At 40.3% G+C, this 22,751-nt stretch overlaps 1 protein-coding gene across 18 annotated transcripts in view; it reads left to right on the forward strand.

Moving 5' to 3' along the window:
- CAPS2 (calcyphosine 2) overlaps positions 1-22,751 on the forward strand; it is a 39,712-nt gene that overhangs the window by 10,297 nt on the left and 6,664 nt on the right. For 17 of the 18 annotated variants that reach the window (XM_084794432.1, XM_084794434.1, XM_084794435.1 and 14 more), the window contains 9 exons: positions 403-525; positions 2,782-2,849; positions 8,946-9,065; positions 13,508-13,582; positions 14,246-14,341; positions 14,424-14,517; positions 18,133-18,251; positions 19,105-19,184; positions 21,346-21,500. In XM_084794432.1, coding sequence (XP_084650558.1) covers positions 403-525; positions 2,782-2,849; positions 8,946-9,065; positions 13,508-13,582; positions 14,246-14,341; positions 14,424-14,517; positions 18,133-18,251; positions 19,105-19,184; positions 21,346-21,500 — 930 coding nt within the window. The remainder of the gene's footprint in view (positions 1-402; positions 526-2,781; positions 2,850-8,945; positions 9,066-13,507; positions 13,583-14,245; positions 14,342-14,423; positions 14,518-18,132; positions 18,252-19,104; positions 19,185-21,345; positions 21,501-22,751) is intronic. The other variant, XM_084794425.1, reaches the window with a different exon arrangement.

Below are 22,751 nucleotides of genomic sequence, written 5' to 3' on the forward strand. Positions count from 1 at the left end.
GAAATAGTCTCATCTACCCAGTCATAATTTTATTACAATGTTTTACATTTTTTTCAGATTTATTAAAATCTTAAGGACTCAACATGTACAATGGGAATTATAACCCTTTCTGTCTTTTACTTAATATGTGCTGTATATCAGTTAGTTTTATAAGCATTAAGAATATATCATCTCATTTATTATCTTTTGATGTAGTATTGACTGTTATTCCACAGTTTATGACTAAAATGAGGCTCAGAAAGATCATCTAACTGAACAAAGAAAGACCTGCGTTCCAAGACAGGCTTATATTCTTAATTCTCCAACAGCCTTTGAGATAGTGGCTGTCTATTCCCTGGCTTTGTTAGAGGCAGATACTGTGAATATGTGCCTGATGGTCCATTTATTGCCTTCATTGTGCAGTGTGATCAGGGTGAAGCAGCCAGTGCGGATGACCTTATGACTTTGGACAGGAAAGCCCTCTTACAGCAAGGGTATGCGGATGGCCCTTACCATAGACGGAGCAGTGCAAGGAAATCAGATGCGGTAAGCCACCAGCAGCTGCCTTCATTGGCTAAGTCATTAAGGCTCTCGCCCTCCAAGGTTATACAGGAATTAGAAAAGTGAATTTGGACTAGGATACATACTCATTGATATCTGATTTGGATGGAAACCTTAGTTTTTGCAAATGATTTACTTGTGTTAGGTTTATGTTCTGAGGAAAAGTTGTTTTGAATCATTGAATTTGTGAAAATTTAGTTTACTCAACTCAATGTATTAATTGGCCATTGTGTTAATGTGGTTTGAATTTGACACTGCCTTCTTGCCACAGGAATAAGCCTAACATTTTGGTTTACTTCTGAGATTATGTTTTCATTACATTTCTCCTTTCACCTTTCTCCCTCCAAAACCCTTCTCTGGTGTCCTGTAGTAAAGGGGGAAAATGCTGCTTAAAAGGCAGGGTCCTCTGGTCTTCCATAACTGCCAAGAGCATAACACTTTAGACACCCTGTAGAGGCTGATAAAACATCAGCATGGTAACTCATAACCCAGAAGGCTGTAATTTAGATGGCCGAGATAATAATAATAAAGCAACATGTTTTCCCCAGCCGCGTAGCTGTTATGAGGCAGCAGTTCCCACTGTTCCTAGTGGTGCAACCCTTTAATCCAGTTCCTGTTGCGGTGACCTCCATGCCCCCCAACCATAAAATTATTTTTGTTGCTACTTCAAATCTGCAGTTTTGCTACTTTTTTTTGTATAAATGATTTTTAAAAATTTAATTAATTTATTCATATTACATCTCAATTGTTACCCCATCCCTTGTACCCTCCCATTCCTCCCTCCCTCCCACTTTCACCCTATTCCCCTCCCCTATGACTGTGACTGAGGGGGATCTCCTCCCCCTCTATATGATCACACGAACTCTGGAGCCCATATTTGACCATGTCCCCTAGATGGGGAGGCCTGGTGGCACTCAGAGGAAGGACAGCAGGCTACCAAGTTTTGCTACTGTTATGAATTACAGGGTAAATAGACTCACAGGTTGAAAACTGCTGATTTTAGGGGGGGGGGGAAACAATCAAGATACAGTTAATCCTTCGCTGTCACCCAGAATCAGTTTGCAATGCATTTCATAGTGGGATGGGGAGACTGATTGTTTGTGGGTGTGAATCTGTTACAGTTCTTGCTGTAGATCCACACAGGCAAGTTTCTGTGCCTGTTGTCCAGGGAGTGTGCTCAGTGGAATAAAGTAGTCATGAAAATAACAAAAGTGTATGTGTGTGTGTGTTACAAGCAGCCGAGTCTGACTAGCATTGTCCGTATGTGTATGGGTGTGGGGCAACCGACTGCAGCATGATAAAGCTACCTACGGCCACATCTTCAAAGACGGGTTCTTTCCCCCAGCAGCTATCAACTGCCAATAGCTCCTCAGCGAGGCCTGGGGCCTGGAGTGCATGTCCCTTAACGGTGTCTTGGTCTTGTATAGGTCTCGTGCAGGTATCTCTTATTGCCCTGGGTTTGTGAGTACAGTCGTCACGCCATGTCCATAAGGAAGTATTTATGAAGGTAGTTTAGTAAAATCAGTAATCAAGAAAAATTATTGTTATTAATTCATTATGTGCAGGGGAGAGATGGTCACTTTTAACTACGATTTGAGCATTTAAAAACATCTAATTAACTAATTAGTGTTAATTTATTAATTAATATATTTGAATGTGTATGTTTGTGGGCACTCACATGGCACAGTGAACATCTCACAGTGAGGAACAACTTGCAGGAATCGGGTCTCCCTTTTCATCATGAGGGTCCAAGGCATTGAACTTAGGTCACCAGTCTTAACAGCAGTGCCTTCTCCTGCTGAGCCATCTCATCAGCTTTACTTTAAGTTCTTGGTGAAAATTGAATGATTTTGATTCTGTTTGTGTTTTCTATGGTGACTCGTTTAGACTAAATTCCTTGTGTGTGTGTGCATGTGTGTTGGTGCTGAGGGTCTTGCCTGCAGCAAGTTGAGACAGGGTTTGCCGGATGTGCCTCTAGCGGGCTCATAAAAAGGGCCACCATCTTCTCCTTCACTCCGACTGTGAAACACAGGCAACTTGTTAGAAAAACGTCATGATGTCTATTGAAATTTAAGTATATTCATTTCTAGGGAATGGGAGCTTAAGATTTAATAATTGGAATTTGATATACTATCAGTAGTCTATATGGAGGGAGAAAATTGGGAAAACTTATGTTTTATGATGTGCATGAAATGTCCTGCTTTATGGGTAATGAAGTTGGTTTTCATTTTATCTTCTCAGGAAACTGTGGCTTTAGAGAAGAAGAAACGGACGGTCGCAGAGCAAATGATGATAGACCACTTAGCCAGGTGAGCACTAACAACTCAGTACGCACCTCTGCTCTGAAACTGACCACTAAAAATCCTCTTTATGCGAAACACCCACATGCTTGTCAATCAATGCCAGGTTGCAATGCCAAGTTTCCAAACTTACTGTCCACTGAACCTTTGCTATTTTAGTGAGTTTAATTACTGTTGTTGTTATTATTATTATTATTATTACTATTACTACTACTGCTACTATAACAAAGCTTCCTGAGATTAGAAATACTTGAAAGTTAAGCCGAGGAAGATGGTTCAGTCTGTGAAGTACTTGCCGTGTATGTAGGAAGACCTGATTTAAAACCTCAAAACCAGTGTGAAAAAGCCAGGCATGGTAGGAAGTGCCTGTGATTTCATTGCTGGCTAGAGACAGGTGGATCCTTGGGGCTTGCTTGTCAGCCAGCCCAGCTTGCTTGGTGAGCTCTAGGCCAATGAGAGATTCTATCTCAAAAAACTAGGGGCATGGCTCCAAAGGTTGACCTCTGGAGTCCAGTCACATGTGTACATACCTGAACACACATGCACCTACATTATATTCACAGGTAGTCAGGCATGCATAAGCGTGTGTGCGTGTGTGCACATGCATGCATACACACACACACACACACACACACACACACACACACACACACAAAGTTCTTACTGTCTTAGGAAGTATTTTTATTTAAATGATTGGATAATTATTTCCTGACACCTTAGTGAACATTTCAATTATATATACATTAGAAGACAGCATTTTAAAATTTCATTCACAGGTTTATAGATTGCTTTATAAGGAGATGTATGTTCTTTTGGGTACCATAGAATCTTTCAGAGTTACCTTCTGTTCTGCATTGTTTTTCACATGACATTGGCTGTTTGTCACAGCACTTGTAGAAAACTTGGCTTTCAAAGATGTCACATCATTTAACAGGGTTAATAAGATATCTTGTTGAAACTAGGACCTACCTTGAGCCAGTTGCTATGGTTTCCAAATGGTGAAGAGCATCATATCTTTCCATTAGAAGTGAAATTCCCACAGACTCATTGTGGTTCCCAAGATGGCTTGTGTAGCACGGAGAACTGTGAAACCAATTGTCAATAATTTATAAGTCCTACAGAAAGCTGTATAAAACAGTACGTGAAGTGATAAATTGTAGCATGACAAGTAAACCATGGAGGAAAAAACATTTAGTTTGGTGGCCATCCTCATCTGATTAGCACATTACTATTTTTCCTTCTCCCGTTCTGTGTTTGGTTTTGGAGACTGACCCTATAGCTGTCTGTGTGCTGTGTACGAGCCATCAAGTTCTCTGAAGTCACTGTCTGCAATGTATCTTTTTATCCTGGTAAGAAAAATGGTGACAACACATTACGTGATAAAGTGGCTTCTCAGTTCTCATCTTTTTGGTCCACCAGCAATTTCTGTCTCATTTGAGAACTTTCATTTTTTTGAAGCAACTTTCTCCTGGCATTAAATGTGGTAAATTAATTCCGTATCTCCTACATACTTGCCTCCTGATTTCAAACATGTTCCGTATTCTGATGCACTTTTAATCTTCAAGATTTTGGTTTCTTTTTTTTTCTAAAGCAAGTTTTCTCACATGACCAAATCTGCTTCAATTTTTCTCCATGCCAATTCCATTTTTAAAATTATTTAGTCCTCAAGTCCTGGTCAAATGCTTTTGACCCATTTCTTTTTTCTTTTTTTCAACTCTAGTATCCACTCTGTCAGCAAAGACTCAGTTCTAACAAAATAACTTTATTTCTTCTATTGCCACTCTTCTTGTTGCTGACATTCTCATCTTGTGGACAGTTTCTTTCAGTCCACACTGGATTTCACTGAGTCTCCGTTAACCTCTCACAGGTTTATTCTCCATCCACTCACTAGAGTGAGACTATTGAAAGACAGTCAAATTATCTGTCAATTCCCTATCTCAATCCAAGGAAATTCAATAAAGCTTAGCTATCAGTTAGATGAAATGTCACAATTGAGTAGCTAAAAGTAGATTTTGCCCATGTGTCTTTAGGGTAGCTGCCCAGGCTTGGCTGATCAGGTATTGCTTTTTACTTATTTAGATGAGTTATAAAGGAATTAAAGAAATGATGCCAATTCTGAGCATACCTTAAAAATCTGCATGTATTTCCATTTGTGCTTGTAGTGTGTGTGTGTGTGTGTGATTTCCAACTCTAAAGAACACTGCTTAGGTCACCAACTAGCCTCCAGAAAAAGATCCCTCTATGAAATGAAGCTGGGCTACTTAGGCAGGGCATCAGCAGATTTTCAAGCACCTTATATTTGCCTGACTTAGCTCAACGAAGAACAGCAGAGCCATCACAGCACGCATAGGGATCAGAGGTGCTGATAAACCATGGCCACTGTTTAAGCTGCTGGGTCCCACCTTTGATCTGTTCCCCCGTAGGATGCTACTCTTTCCCCATCTGTCTTCCTTCTCTCCGGTGTTCCATGCGCATCAGCTTGCTACCTCTCGAGAACATGCCAGGCCCCCTTCTTGCCTCTGTTCCTTTGCATTATTTTCTCCTATGTTTAGATGGCCTTTCCCCTGGAAATATATGCTGCTGTGCACTAATTTTACTTCATACTTTTGTTTGGAAGTCACACTGGTGCAGCTTGCTGTGAACACCGTGCTGCTTAGGGTACTACTGCTCATTTGAAAGAGAATGACCAAACAAGTTGGGGAGGAAAGGGTCTTGGTTTTTGATTTTGTTTTGTTTTGCTTTTGCCTTATGTGTCCACATCACTATTCATCACTGAAACAACTCAGGACAGAAACTCAGGCAGAGCAGGAACCTGGAGTCAGGAGCTGATACAGAGGCCGTGGAGGAATGCTTTGCGCTGGCTTGCTCCTCATGGCTTGCTCAGCCTCCTTTTTTATAGAACCCAGGGCCACCAGCACATGGATGACCCCACCCACAATGGGCTGGGCCCTCCCCCATCAATCATTAATTAAGAAAATGCTCTACATGTCTGCTTGAAGTTGAATCTTACAGATGCATTTTCTCAGCAGAGACTCCTTCCCCTCTGATGCCTCTGTCTTGTGTCAAGCTGACATAAAACTAGCCAGCATAGTGACCTAATAAGTACTTGATAAATCCTTGCTCATGACTTCAAATCCACCCACTATTTCTTCTTCCATAGCAACCACCAATGTGTAGTTTACTTTGTAGTTTCCTACTTTATTCATGATCTGTTTTCCTCTTTGGAGCATGTGCTTCCCAAGGGCAGGGCACTTTAGGAGCCTTCTCACCACACTGTTACATTCCTGTGGCCTAGTGTAGTGTCTGTACAGCACACACTCACTGTCTTGACTCATGAATGAATGAAAACCAGAAAAGGGAACTTAATGGGAAGCAGCATTTCGAAGGTGGGTTGAGGAGGGATGGCAGGAAAGCCTACTGCTAAGTTAACTCTGAGGTGAATGCAAACCAAGTCCACAGTTCTACACCTGAATCCCACGCATGACCTAATCTCCTTTCATGCTATAGCAGTGTTAGGGATCTTTCTGGTTAATGTCCTCAAAAATGGCTTTTTAGTTCCGCTGATATTTCCAAATCTGATGTGTCTGCTACAACTATTTCCATTGTTGCCTGAACCTCGGCCCATGCTCTCCTCCACCTAGTCCATTATAGTCCCTCTGATGGGTGGTTATGCCTCTGTATTGATTCACATTCCACAGTAAAATATATGCAGTAATGTAGGAACTGGGACGTAATAGGCTCAGCAATTGAACCTGTCCATAAAATGGATGGTAAACATTTCTATCACTATTTAATCTTCACAAAAGTTATTTGAGAGAATGTATTAATCACTTATATTGCCACTGCGACCAAGGAAACTTACAGAAGAAAGAGTTTATTGGGATTGTGCAGGCAAGCATGACACTGGAGTAGAAGCTGAGAGCTTATGTACTTATCCCCAAATTTGAAGCAGAAACAACCAAGAGGAGTAGACAGCTGGAAAGAATCAAACTCAGGGCTGAAATCAACAAATTAGAAACAAAGAGAACAATTCAAAGAACAATGAAACCAAGAACTGGTTCTTTTAGAAAATCAACAAGATAGGAAAAAACCTTAGATTAAACTAACCAAAAAGCAGAGAGATACTATGCAAATCAACAAAATCAGAAAAGAGAAAGGATACATAACAAAAGACATGGAGGAAATCGACAGAATCCTTAGGTCTTACGTCAAAGGCCTATATGACACAAAAATTTAAAATCTAAAGGAAATGAACAATTTTCTTGATAGATTCTACTTACCAAAATTGAATCAAGATAAAGTAAACAAATTAAATAGTCCTTTATATCCCCTATGGAAATAGAAGCAGCCATCAAAAGTTTCCCAACCCAAACAAAGCCCAGGGCCAGATGGATTCAGCATAGAATTCTACCATACCTTCAAAGAGCTAGTACCAATACTCCTAAAACTACTCTACAACATAGAAACAGAAGGAACATTATCAAACTCATTCTATGAGGCCACAGTCACCTTGATACCTAAACCACAGAAAGACTCAACAAAGAAAGAGAATTTCAGACCAATTTCCTTGTGAATATTGATGCAATAATTCCATATTTTTCAGACCATAAGGTGCACCTGACCATAAGACACACCCAGTTTTTAGAGCAGTAAAACAAGAAAAACAGTGAAAACAGCAATCAGACCATAAGGCACAACTTAATCCTTCCCCCTACTTTTTTTTTGGGGGGGGGAAGTGCATATTATGGTTTGAAAAATATGCTACTCAATAAAATACATACAAACTGAATCCAAGAACACATAAATACCACCCACCATGACCAAGTAGGCTTGATCCCAGGCATGCAGGGATGGTTCAATATATGGAAATCCCTCAATTAATCCACCATACAAACAAACTGAAAGAAAAAACCCACACAGTCCTCTCCTTAGATGCCAAAAAAAAAAGCATTTGACAAAATCAAATGTCCATTCATGTTAAAAGTCTTGGAGTGATCAGGGATACAAGGCACGTACTTAAACATAGTACAGACAATATACAGGAACCCTATAGCCAACATCAAACTAAATGGAGAGAAACTTAAAGCAATCCTACTGAAATCAGGGACAAGATAAGGCTTCAATGGTTCTTCAACTTGGCTTTTGAAACAGTTTTTCCCTGAACCTGGAGCTTACAAAATAGATCAGCTAGCTGACCAGTGATGTCCAGAGTTCCTTTTGCCTCCATCTCCTCCAGCTCTGGGGCTAAAGGTACACGCTACCACTGCCACCTTCTGTGCACTTCTAGTGATCTAAATTCAACTCTTCACATGTGTGATGTAAGCATGTTACTGAGGCATCTCCCCAGACCCCTCTATTTTTTTTCTAGAAATCATGTCCTGTTTCTCTATGCTTCCCCATCCAAGCTCTGCTAATATGCTTATCGCTTTACACTCTTGCAATAGCTAGTCTGGTTGTCAACTTGACATACCTAGAAAGAAGAAACCGCACCACTGAAGAGTGATCTGTACCAGACTGGCCTGTGGGCATGTCAGTGGGGGCATCTTCTTGATTGTTAATCAATGTCAGAGGGCCTAGCTCTCTGTGGTGGTTAGTACCACGCTTAGGCAAGAGTCCTGGCTTGCAGCTGAACCTGAGCCTGGGAGAAAGCTAGAAAGCAGACTTCTTGTTGGCTTCTGCCTTAAGCTCCTGCTTTGATTCCTCCCAATGATGAACTGTAAAGTGTAAGGTTAAATAAACCCTTTCCTACCCAAGTTGCCTTTGGTCAATGTTTATACAGATACAGAAAGCAATTTAGACCAAGTCTCTTTTTAACCATCATTCCTCCCCATGTTATCAGAAACCAGCAAAAGATCTGTTTGAAGAGGGCTAAGAGAAAGACACAAAGCTCTTACTTCCCATTGTAATTTCTAGTTCTTTTAAAAATAAATGTATTCACTTTTTATGGGCAATATTTTAAATAATTAAATGCACTTATATATGACAAACATTATTGTGACAACAGGACAAGTTGCCATCTGGTGTTTGGCATTTACCAACTGCTCGAAAATAAATGAGCACATATTTTGTCATGCTAGACATCAGACTGTGTGTCCTCCTGCTCAGGGCTGTCATCAGCGATCCAGAACAAGACCTAAACACCACAAAACAAGAGACTTCTCATGTCCCTCCAGACTCAGAGAGGGCGCCACTTCGAGTTAGGAGACGAACTCTGCATGAAACAAAGTAAGAAAAGCTTAATGATGTGTTGTTAAAATATATTTCTACACCTTCCTGAATAAATTTTCATTTTTAAAAAACTATATAAAGAGAAGTGAAAGTTTTGGGATTTCAAATCTTAGTGCTGTCTCCTTGAATTTTTTCTTCTGCCCTCTTTCCATTTTTTTTACATTCATAATTTAGAAGGGAAGTCACATTTTTTCAGGATAACATATATGAAAATGAGTAATAAAGCAATTTAGACATCTCTGTCCAAAGATGGTAAAATGCCTGGCTAAATCAGATTTATGTAATATATGAAGAATTAATCTGCAGGGGAAAAGTCCTTTATTCCAGACACAGCCTGCCTCTTAAGTAGTCCACTTCTTTCTAGAGCCATAGGTGGGTAACCGCACTGCTGATACGTGGGTTTTGGTGTCATATTAGATCCTAACTATTGCTGTTGATGGTAACTTTTCTGGTCCTTTGGCCTAGCCCACCGAACTTCCTCAATAGGTTCACTGACAATTGACATTAAGGCTCAGATTTAATAGGAAACCTATTGTGCACAGTAGCTCTTCTGTGTTTTAAGACTGCTATAAATCTTCATCTTACCTTTTTTTGTGTGTCTCATTCTTAACACTGATTGTTCCCTCCATTTAAATATTTGAGGGGCAGTGCGGTAGATTCCCATTGTTACAGTAACACCGCACTACAAACAGTATTTTAGAACAGCACAAACATATCCACATGGCAAGAAGCTGCAATTCTTTATCTAGAAATTTCCGAAAAGAATTCATGTTCTTCCATTTCAAAGCTTCCTTCATCACTTTGACACTCCATTATAGATAAAACATATTCTCTCTCTCTCTCTCTCTCTCTCTCTCTCTCTCTCTCACATACACACACACACACACACACACACACACAAACACATAGTTGTATTGAGTCTGCCTGAGTAATCCTGATAACCTCCCTATGGTTAACATCATCAACCTAGTCACAGATTCCACGTTTCTTTCATTATGTATGGTTAACATATGCACATGTTCTAAGCATTAAACTATGGTATTTGGGGGAGCAGCATCATTTTTCTATTGTATATGTAATATGCATTCTATAAATTTAATATATCTACTGTATATTTAAGTGGTTTCCCTTAAAGTAAACTGAAGTGAGACATGCTTCCAAACAATGCACACATTTTAAATGACAATATTGGAGTCGTGACAAACAGATCATACTCATGCGTCCAACTCCCACATGGAGAAACCACACATGAGCAGCACCCCATGAACACCCCCTACGCTGCCTCCAGACTCTTATGCACTTCACTGCTGTGTCATGTTAGATTCTGTATCCTACTAGCACAGATTAAAATGGTTGGGTAGGGCTTTACAGAAGAGAAAATAAAAAAATGTCTGTATGGCTTGTTAAATTAAAAAATGTATTATGTGGATATATATCCAAAGGTGAGTATGTGAACTTGAATGTCAGTGCCTGTGGGGGTCAGGGAGATTGGGTCCCCCTGAGGCTGCAGTCACACATAATTATGAGCGACCTGGCATGGATGCAGGGAATCAGACTTGGTCCTCTGTAAGAACAGTGCATGGTCTTAACAGCTGATCCATCTTCCCAGCTCTCTGTCTAGTTTCTTTCATTTTCCTCAATACTGTCTTTCTGTCTGTATTTCTTCTGCTTTATCATAATCACCATCATCCATTCAATGTGACGCTTGTAAAGGCTTAATGAAGTATGCCCGGTGCCTTTTCCTCGACATTACATTTAGGAGTGTCTTTCATGTTGTCATTTGTAGTTGTTTCTCTCACTGCGGTCCATTACTCCATTACATGAATATACCACAACTTATCAGGCGCAGATGCGTCACATGCCTGCTGACTTATGAATTATAAATTCCGTGAACTCTCATGTGCATACCTTGTGGTAAGCACACGTACTCCCTTATGCTGAGTGAATAATTAGACTTCCTGGACCATGTAGTATGCCCTTGTTCAGATCTACAAGATGCTTGCAAATAGTAACCCCAGTAGCACAGTGAGTGGTCCAATCGCCATACATCTTTGCCAGGACCTGATGTTGTCCATCTTTTTCTTTGTGTTTCTCCTGCTGGATGTGTGTTGGTGATTTTACTTTGCATTTCACTGGAGGCTGATGACGGTGATTAGTTTTCACATGTGTGTTGTTCATCCAGACATCCTCATGTGAAGTTTGACCGATTTACCAATCTATTCTTACACTGTATGTGTCCTATGTATCTTCTTTTAAGAAATCTGAGCCTACTTGAAAGAAAATATCACCCTGTGTTTTACATTTTACTGTGCTGAATGTCAAGTTGTCCTAAGTGTGCGGATCATTTGTACCCTGGTTTTTAGTCTTATCTGTTTTCTTGCTCCTGTATTGCTTCATAACAAATACACACAACTTGGCTAAAGCCATTCCATCTCAGGGGCTTATTGATTAGGATTTTAGGTCCATGGTTTCCCACTCTTTTGTTTTCCCTTGAGGGGGAGGAAGAAACCCTGTTTCATAAGTTGGCAGCAAGTTTAGCATGTGTAGAGCAGCGTCCCCCCCCCCTTCCCTCTCTCTCCCTTTTTGTTTTTCTGGAGGCAGCTTCTTGAAGACACACACATTTTACTCTTGTACTGAACTTTGTAAGTTTCTCATTAGTAAAAAGAATCAGTTTGTGTAATTCTAGTGCCAAACACCTATCCTATTATAGCTGTGTGCCTAAACCATGCTCTCTACCAATGTTGTCAATGACAAAATCCAACTTTGGTATTATTATTCTTTTTGAATGGGTTCAGAACTTACATATAGAAGCATTTGTGCTACTTATTGGGCACCTGGAACACAGTGTGGCTCTCTGCACTTCATAAAATATAAATATATATTTACTTATGTCCTTTTGTGATGACTCCAGGCTCCCTGATGCAAGTACATCAAGCCTTCCAGCTTTGCTCACCACTAAGAAATAAGAAAATATGATGCTTAGAGCAAGGTTGTTTTCCAGATCTGTCATGTATTCATATGGCTGCAAGCAGCTACTTATCATGTCTTCCATGATAAATGTATTTATTAAATGGGGATAGTAGTGCTTACCTCACAGTTTTATTGCAAGCATCAAACAAACCCATGCATATTAAAGAGATTTAATAGTGACTAGTGTCTACAAAGTCCTCAATAAATGATAGTTGGTATTGCTGCTGCTATTTTCCCAGCATTTAAAGTCATTCCAGGAACATAGTGAATGTTCAGTGGCTGCATTAGTCCAGTGGATTACATTGAATTGAGATGACGAAGTCTTTATGGCTCTTCTCGTTGGGTTAGCAGGCTGTTGTTTCCTATCTCCAGCTTCCTTTCCATGGAGCCCAGACATTACAGAGGAAACTCTTTACCTGTTTTCAACAACTGCTGCCTACATGCATATGATACCATTGCCATTTGATTATTCCTATAGTTTCATAAACCCATATGAACAGTAATGATATTTCATTGACTCATATCTTAAGATAAAGGACATCATTAAGTATAAGGTATCAAGGAATGTGCATTTGAGCTTTGCTTCATATTTTAAAGACTTTCAGGAGCATTTAGAAGATCAGCAGTGCTCTCTATAGACTATGAAGGTATACATATATAATATATATGATATATTATATATGTATATTAGATATATCCCAGAGCTTGAGCTTGGTTCATTCATCCAGCATTCCTTTCCACCATTGTTTCAGTAAGGAACAGCATCAGCTGTCTGTGATGGGACGCCTGACTAACAGGAATCAACATATTAGGATTTGTTCTCCTGTGTAACTGGTTGATTGGCAGTAGGCATATGTTGCTTTTGGTCCTAAGGCTCAGTGATGCACTGGGCTGTAGCAGCTTCTGTCACCATAATCCCCTTAACGTTCATAGGTAGGAAACTGCCCACCCTCCCTTCACATCAGGACAAGAATCTTTCCTGTGAGATTATTGGCAAACGTGCTTTTGTTGGTCATCATGGCAAGCACCAAGAAACCAAGGGCTATTCTGGAGAAAAGCAAAAGAACTGGGTAAGGAGGGGCCTTTGAGCTGATGTGCAGGCTCAGCTCTGCAACCCCAGCACATGCCATCTTAAACTATATAGAAAGTGTACAGTAGAAAAGGGAAAGACAGGAAATAGGAGAAGGCAAGTCTTCTCAGGCAGCTCTGTCACATGCTGATGTGCTCTGCTCAGAATGCACCTCTATGGCACCTTGTCCCTATAGGTGCAGGGACAAAGGGCTTTTGTAGTACAGACTGTGGCTCAGGGTACTATGTCTTTTGTGTCCTTATATATTCATGATCTGAATTTTAATTTCCATCTTTAATCTGTGCCATTTCAAAATATTGTCATAGCCCTTTGGTGCACTTGTCATTTATGTCAATTGCAATTTCTCTGAAACAATTACTTACAAAATGTATTTTGACAGGATAAGAACCAACTCCACATTAACAGAGAATGACCTTTCTCGGAAGGTAGAATTTGATGGGAGGGTCTTATCAAGGTAACTGTCATTTTATTTAATTTTTTTTACTTCTGTGATGATAATAATATATTATTTTCTTTCTTAGAAATGTCAAGACTAGATAAATTCATACCAACACTGAAAATGTGAAATTTTGGGTTATAAGTAATAGCTATTATTGTTATAGAAAATAGGACAATGTAGGACAAATAATTTAACTGAGTATCTTAAAAAATCAATCTTAAAAGTCTTTTGGAAAGAGTGGATGAATTTGTGTATTACTAATAGAGTTTCTAATTTATTTAGAAGTTCATCTTTATGTCTTATGGTTAATTTGGTTTTAATAGTTTGAGTTAGCAGATTACTGATAGAGCCAATGACTAGGAAGATAACTTTAAACTGTTTTACCTCAATTTTGTAAACTTTGTAAGCTCAGCATTTTAAAGGCCTTTGGTTTATCTTAAGTCTCTGTGCTGTGACAAAGCTGGATGCTCTCTACTGTTAAGCTTATGTCTTCCTTATCCAAACCTAACTCAGTTGGGGATTCTTTCCCCTGAATCTGCCTGACAGCCCCTCCCCCCATTCACTGCCACACATTCAAAGGAGTTAAGTTATTGCCACTGGAGAGGTATGGTCTTAGTTTATTACTCAGCTAAAAATTCTCCGCATTTAAAAATCATCAGCATCCTCTTGCTTTTCTAGAAATGGGCGTGATGCTTGCAGGGAGCTGGTTGGCTTCTTCTTTACCCACGATCAGTCCCTAACTGTGTATGACTATCGAACATTTGGGAAAAACAGGTATGCTCAGATACTGTCAGAATGCCAGAGAGTTGCTTTTAGGAGGAACTGAGTGATTTCATCTTTGTTGTTTAACTTCTAGGACAAATGTGCTTCCTTTTATTAAGAAAGACATTTATAGTCACCAGTGTGGAAGAAGAAAAGGAAAGCAATACCAGCTTGGTGACTTCTATATTGTAAGTGTGTGTGTGTGTGCGCGTGTTGGTACTATATATTGTGTGTGTGCTGGCACTATACTATATCTGTGTGTATGTGTATGTATGTGCTGGCACTATACTGTAAGTGTGTGTGTATGTGCATGTGTGTGTGCTGGCACTATACTGTGTCTGTGTGTGTGTTGGTATTATACTGTAAGTATGTGTGTGCTGGTACTATACTGTATGTGTGTGTGTATGCTTGTGTATGTGTTGGCACTGTACTATAAGTGTGTGTGTGTGTGTGTGTGTGTGTGTGTGTGTGTGTGCTGGCACTATACTATAAGTGTGTGTGTGTGCTGGCACTGTACTATCAGTGTGTGTGTTGACACTATACTGTAAGTGTGTGTGTGTATGTGTGTGCTGACACTATATTGTAACTGTGTGTGTGTGATGGCACTTAAATGCCATGTGATGTGCTATGTGCATATCTCTAGTGTGGTGTAAGGGCCATGGGTCCAGTTTATTTTCCTGATCAGAGACATTTGTGTGAATGGTTGATAAATCCTAATCATTTGAATCTTAATCACAGTATTTATTTTCCATAAACACACACACACACTTTTTTTTCAAGACAGGATTTCTCTGTGTAGCCTTGGCTGTCCTGGACTTACTTTGTAGACCAGGCTGGCCTTGAACTCACAGCAATCTGCCTGCCTCTGCCTCCCAAGTGCTGGGATTAAAGGCGCGCGCCACCATGCCTGGCCAACACACACTTTTTAAAGTGGAGACTGTTGTCAAGAGATCTTGTCTCCAGGTACTTTTGTAGCTCTCTGCTCTAGATAAGCGGCTACATCAGGGGCACTGAGAGCAATGCTCCACCTAAGGAGGTCCTTGACTTTTCCGGGTAGAGTGCCACTGTCCTCTAGAGCTGTGACTATGATAGCCTGTCTTTTGTGACTCTCCCCAGTGTCCTGAATTTTTAAATCACTAATTCGCACGTGGAAACATTCTCTGTACCAATCATGCATGTAACACTTGTGTATCTTCACATTCTAAACACAGAATGCCGAGTGAGTTAGAACCGTCCTTTGCTTTGTGGCTCTTGGAGCATAGTGGACTTCAGTTAGGTAGGAGCCGCACTGGACAGTGTGCCCCGTTCTTCGGGCTGTAGGATTCCTGGAGAAAGTGACACGTGAGCTTAGCTAAGGATGAGGGGAGGGTCCAGGACAGGCTTGGAGGCGGAGAAGAGCACGTGTAAGGGGCAAAGGCAAGAAAGGACGCACTTTAGCTGGAGCAGCGAGAGTAGGCCAACCTGGTCAGGACATAGACATGAAGGGAGTGTAAAAGAGAAGTAGATTGGGCTGCAGAGATAACTCGGCTGGCAATGTTTAATCTTGCAAGCAGGAGGACCTGGGATCAAAGGTCAGAACCCATGTAAAAACTCAGCAGCACACACTTGTGATCCCAGCGCTGGCATGACAGTGACAGGTCAATCTTTGGCTTACTGGCTGTACACAGCTTAGTCTGCTTGGTGAGTTCTGGACCAAAGAGGGACCAGGTCTCATTGAAAAAAAAAATAAGGTGGACAGTCAATATGTTGTGCTTCCACACACAAACACCTATACTCTTCCCCAACTAAATAAAAAAGCAATGGAGAAGGCTACATGAACAGATTTGTAACTTAGAAATGTCTCTCTGACGTCAGCATATGAAATGGTCTGAAGACCAGGCACCTAAGGCGTGGATTGAATGGACATTAATCTAGGAGAAAACTCACCTCACCCTGACAAGCAAGGGGCAATGGCTACAAAGGTAGTTAGAAAACAAATCCTTGGGAGATGCAGCCGCTAAGGTGTGATGGCCAAGGCGGGAAAGGGCAAAGGAGGCGGAAACGCTAAACACCTTAATCTTGGGCTAAATGCTCCATGCCCATGACATTCATATTTGTCTCTTGGCGTCTAGAGAAAGTCACAGCCCAGACTCCTTTTGTGCAATTCAAGGACTGGAGCGTCTTCGGCTGTTGTGCTTACTGCCTGTCGAAGATGACAGTTGTTACTACAAGTTCAGAGCTGCTGCTGTTACAGCTCAGCGCAGTTGCAGATGTGCCCTGACTTCTCCCCCTACACTGAACCAAATGCGGGATTCACTTCCTTCTATATCTCAGGATAGTGAGGAAGAGAGAAAGGAGAAAGAGAAGTAAAGAGGCAGGAAGGGAGGGAGGGAGGCCGGCATCATGCATACATGTGATAATCTGTGTTTACAATATACATTTTGAAAATTTATCTCAGTAGGTTTATACATGCAGAATTTGTTGAGTGCTGCCTCTCCCTTGACGTTTACCTTTCACAGAGTACTTGGCCATAAAGCTAGAAATTGATATCTAGTTTTCAAAAGAATTTATATCCATCTCAAAGGGACAAGAAGGTGCCTACATCACAGTTACTGCTTTTCTAAACTATTCCAAGAAGAAAGGGGAGGGGTCACCCTTAGGCTCTAGAGGAAGAACGAAGCCTCTTTTACTGAGCTTGCATTTCTCCATACATTGGTCACATGTATGTGAGCAATTCTGAAATTAGAATAGTAATTCTCTGGTTTGTATTAAGAATTTGGTAAGAATTTTGTCATTGAAACTTTGGTGCTCGAACCACGCTAAAATTTGGTTTTGTAGTCTCACGATGTCTTCCATCAACAGACCACATGAAAGACTGATCAATCTACCATAATTTCCCAGTCTACATGTCATCTTTCTTTGAACCAAGAGCTTGTTGTTATTATTATTATTGTTGTTGTTGTTATTATTATTTTGTTCTGTTGCTGTGATAAAAAGGGGGTGGGGGAAGGTTTATCTGGCTCACAACTGCAGGTACAGTCATCTTCACAGGGAAGTCAAGGGGGCAGGAACCTGAAGCGACCTGCTACGTCACATCCACAGCCAACAGCAGAGAGCAATGAAGTAATAATGTACACACACTGGGGCTCAGCTTGCTTTCTCCACGGTTAGACATCCCAGGATGCCCTGTCCAGGGACTCATGCCACCCACAGGGCATGTGTCTTCCCATCTCAATGTTATAAAACCAGCAGCCCACCCCAACCCCGCGTCATGCTCACTGGACAGTGCCACACTGAGACTCCTTTACCAGGCGATTTGCATTGTGTCCTGCTGACCTCGCGCAGAGATCACACACATTCGGTGGAGCTCATGCTATAATTTCTGTGGTTCTTACCTAGTATGTGAATTCTCTTTTATCTAATGGACTATTGTTTTTCTTTTTCTCCCAAGACAGGGTTTCTCTGTGTAGCAGCTCTGGCTGTCCTGGAACCAGCTCTGCTGTCCAGGCTGGCCTCGAACTCATGGAGGTCCACCTGCCTCCGCCTCCCAAGTGCAGGGATTAAAGGTGTGCGCCACCACCGCCTGGCCACATATAGAAGTATACTGTGTTAGTTTTTTGAGGGGGGGGGAAATTAGTTCATTTTAAAAAATAGAATAAGCTAGATATAGTTCCTAAATATTCCTCAACTATACTACATTTTGGTCACTACTAAAATGTCTCAAGGCAACTATAATAAAAGCTAAGTGTCTTCAATCAGAACGAGTTGCATTTTATTTCTGCATGCCTTCCCGTTTTAGAACATTTGCCTGTTCGTTTCCTTAGGGTGCAACTTTGACATTTTTGAGCTGTGATCATCCGAGCCTCCCAAAGAGCATAAAAGAAAATACATTACTTAGACTTCGAATTACAAATATTGATCAACTAACTTTGGATTCTCTGAAGTAAGTCAAATGCATATGTCATTTTGAAAATCAGTGATGGCACTATAGTTTGTTTCTCAAAAAGAGTTTCTAGCACAAAGCGTTTCACACTTTAGAAGGTTTATATTTTGTAAGTAATAGCTGCATATATCTATCTACTTTATGTTCTGTACTATAATCAAACTCACTTCATGTTTTGGAACAGTTTTGTCAATTTAAAATTGTTCTATTTTATAATAGACATAATCTATTATTTTTTCCTTTTATTTTTATTAAATGATATTAAAGTGGGGCCTTAACAGATAGTTTATCAGTCCAGTATATAACTGTTTATTATGCTGTTGGTCTGATATCATTTATAACACAAAAAGCCATGGACCCCATCGCCATGCTATTTATTGGTTGACTATGTAGTGAAAAAATGCTATGAATAAAAATTATATTAAGACTTTTTTAAATAATAGAAATACACATTCTTCTTGTTGGATGTTTCTCAACACTAAATGTTACTAAAATGGTAATAATTGATGTATGTGTATTAGGGAACGTAGTCTACACTCTAGCTGTGAGAACACCTATTTATTAGTGCATCTTCAGTTCTTTAGAAGCATTTTTACAGCTTATACTTTGCAAGCTAAAGCTGCTTTTAAATTTAACAGTTATAGCTAAGTATCTAAAAACATTAAAGCAGTTATGATAATTAATACTTCAAAGATTGTGGCTCTTTTATAGCCCTGGACTTAATTTTCCATGGCATCAAAAGCAGTGTGTAGAGGTGGGAATTGCTCTAGTGTGGACTCTTCCACAGCTGGTGAGAGCATCTTTGAGTCTGGAGTGGGGAAGCACAGTCTAGGGTGTCCATTCTCACTTGCAGAACTGACTCCGTGGGACATGAGGAAGAGGATGCAGCCAGTCAGGAGGCCCATGATCGGGTGGTGCTGCAGGCCACTCAGGGTATGTAGGCTGTGTTCGGCTACACTCTCAAATTCTATTCGTAGTTTTCAACTATTTTCCTTGTCATCAGTTAAAGCAGTATTTTGATACTTCCAAGTTTTATAGACTTTGGTTTGTAAACTTTTAAAGAATACACACATAATATATAAATATATAATGTTTTAGGGGATTTAAGAGATCACTAAGCAAATAAAAAAGCTTGCCACTACTTCAGCGGACTTGAGTTTGGTTCACAACACCCACATCACGTTAGCTCACAACCCTCTGTGTCTCCACCTCTAGGGCATCTGATGCCCTCTTTTTGGCCTCTATGAGTATCCATAATCATTTACCCCCACATACATGCAGAAAATATACATAAATAATTGATAAAATAAATCTCAAGACACAAATGTGTACGTGAATAATAAAATAATTCTTAAGACCATTTTCAAGATTTTTCTGTATTAGTGGTACTAAGTAGAAATGTGTGGATTTTAACAGTAATTTTAGAAACCTTAGATATTTAATATTAGATAATGTGGGTTTAATTCTAAGCTAAGTAGAATATGAAATTGAATTTAAAAAATGTAAAGTCTATCAATTGATTTGTCCATGTGTGTTTGTGTGTGTGTATATGTGTGCTTGTGTGTGTGGATGTGTGATACAGCACATGGGTGAAGTAAGATAAGGACTTGCAGGAGTCAGTTATTTCCTGCAACTCAAACTCAGGGCATCAGGGTTGGTGGCAGGTGCCTTTCCCCACTGACCCAACTCTATGGGCCATGATCGCTATATATCTGTATACCATATCTACAGCTCTCAATATGTTCACACACACACATACACACACACACACTATATATATATATATATATATATATATATATATATATATATATATATATATATATTTTTTTTTTTTTTTTTTTTTTTTCACATGAAGGCTCACACTGTAGCTCAGGTGAATCCCTGCTCACTTTGCAGACCTGGCTGGCCTGGAACTCAGGGCAATCCTCTTACCTACATCTCCAGAGTCTAGGATTACGGGCATGAACCACCATATATTTGTTTTCTTCCTCAGATGATGTCCTGAAGGGACTCCTGGCTTAGTGCCTGGCTGATATGTCTCCAGTTCAGGTTCTGTTGACTGTGTTTTGATGTCTTTGACCAGATCCTGCTGTTCAGTAGACACGCACCTTTGTGGAGATCCTTTGCCATTCTTTCTTTACCTCTCATTGAGGTTAATGCCTCTTTAACTTCCCCTGGGAAGCCAGAGGGAACAAAGGAGATGTAGGTAGCCTTAGAAGACTAAAACATTTTTACAAATTTCATCTATAATCGGTGCAGTCTATCAGCTGTAACAAACAATTCTTTAGTCTAGAAGAGGTTTCTTAGTCTAGAAGGGAGAAAGGTATAAGACATTTCATTGCAGAAGTCAATATATACTTCTAGATCTTTGATGAACCCTGAGATATTATTCAGAATAAGACATTTGCATTAAGAGAAGCTGACTTGATGGTTAGATAAGACTGGTGTTGCCCTTGTCAGTAGATCTTTTTTCTTCTTCCTGTTCTGTCATAGCCAACATGATTTTGTCACTACTGAAGCTAGTATTTATATTCTTTTTCTAATATATTCATTGTAATATGGTGCAGACAACATTAACTGAAATACTTGTGCAACAAGGAGCATTTAGGAGCCAGAGTATGTAACCGCTAAGAATTTAAACTACTTAAAACATGTTGAACTGATATATATTTTTTTGCATGCGTGTATGATTTGCCTGGCATCAATTTTGTAATGCAGCTAGTGCAAGTAAAGAAATAAGAGAGAGAGTGAAGATGGCGTAGATAGACGAGAGGTCTGGACAAGAGACAGTAAGATTTTATTCGTAACATTCAGAGGAACATTATTTCCCTGTATGTAAAATGCAGCGCTTTCACCACACAGTGGTGCTGTAGTTCTGACATATTAGGAAAGACACAGTTGTGGCTGACATTGCTTTTATCAAAAACGTTCTACTTCCCAAGTCTTTTGCCAGTTGAATGCGTGTTTTCATTGACTACTCACATCTCTTATTTCCATGATTATAAACTTATTTTCTCAAAAGAGAAGCAACTGCACTTTGATGCTTCGCGCACCGAGGCAATTAGCCCCCATGTCTCTTTTTATTAAACAGATAAACTAAGAGAGCAACTACACAAGAGAGGTGTTCGTGTTTTGACTGGATTGGGAAAATATTTTCAACAACTGGACAAGGAAGGGAACGGGCTTTTAGAAAAGGCAGACTTTCAGCAAGTTCTGAGAACCTTTCACTTAGAAGTGTCTGAACAGGTACGTATCCCATGCCGTTTTCTGCTGTGGGTGTATTCTCACATGGCCTTGCTCACTTTTCTAATGAAATTTTATTTTTTAATGCCCTTCAATCAGCATTAAAGCCACCAGGGAACAGGTCCCATTGATTTTTAAAAAAAATTTGACATTTATTCCTTTATCATATATCCATGAAGTGTCTAATATCCAGGCATGCACTAAACTCTGAGATGACATACTCCCCACTCTCATAATCTTTAAAATTGAAGAAAGTCACTGAGTTAATACATGCATCCAATGAAGAGTGCATTGGGACATGTATGGTGGAACCCAGTGCCAAGCCAAGCGTCAGGAAGGAGAGGGAGGACCATGGCCAGCTTCCCTGAGGAGGATGCATTCAGGCTGGGCTTTGAATAATGAGGAAGAACTAACTGGGCAAGGGCAGAGAGGAACAGCATCACACACTGGATGGTCCATGAAGACGGCAGGTGGGGTAGCGTGGGTGGGGGCGTGGCTCAGACAACGCTCATTTTGTGGAAAGGAGAAACGCGCGGCAGGCACGTACTGTGGCTCTTCCCAAAGCCGCAGGGACTCAATTTCTGTACATCCCCCACTCTAATGTGGAGGATCCCGCACTAGATCTGTATGTTCTAGACGCTTCCCGCCCCCCCCCCCCCCCCCGTCTATGCCACAGCTTTCTTTGCAGAGGAGCTCTGCCATCTGATCACTGACCCTTTATATATCAACTTGCAGTTTATTTTTGTCACAGCACTTTGTCTCTGCCTGTGAGTAAAATGGCAAGTCCTATCCAGATGGGGACCAGGGTGGCTCTGTTTCCTCCTCTTTCCTTAGCTCCTTGAACTGAAACTGGCATAGCAAACGTGGAACCAATAGCGCATAGCTTGAGAAAGTAGATAGGAGGGGTGGGGGTGGGGCTAAGCCTGGTTCATGAAAGCCTTGTATGCTAAATGCACACAGGTGACTTAGATCACGTGCATCACATACAGCATTCTTTTTCACTTTTCTCTTTTGCTGAAAAAAAAAAAAGACTTGTCATATGATATAATATGTTTCTAAAATTTAGGTCCATGTAATAGTGTAACCACTTAGCTGTGTGATCATATACACATGCTTTGACTTTTCTTATTGATAGGTTCTGCACAAGCAATTCTGATACGATTGCTATATTTGGGGTGGCATGGGCGCTCAAATAAAAAATTTCAGGGGAATTTGCTTTATCAGCTGTAAAATTCCGTGTCAATGTGACATTGC

This window comes from Acomys minous (genome assembly GCF_964271855.1).
Source record: "Acomys minous genome assembly, chromosome: 9".
In the NCBI taxonomy this organism is placed as follows: Eukaryota; Metazoa; Chordata; class Mammalia; order Rodentia; family Muridae; genus Acomys; species Acomys minous.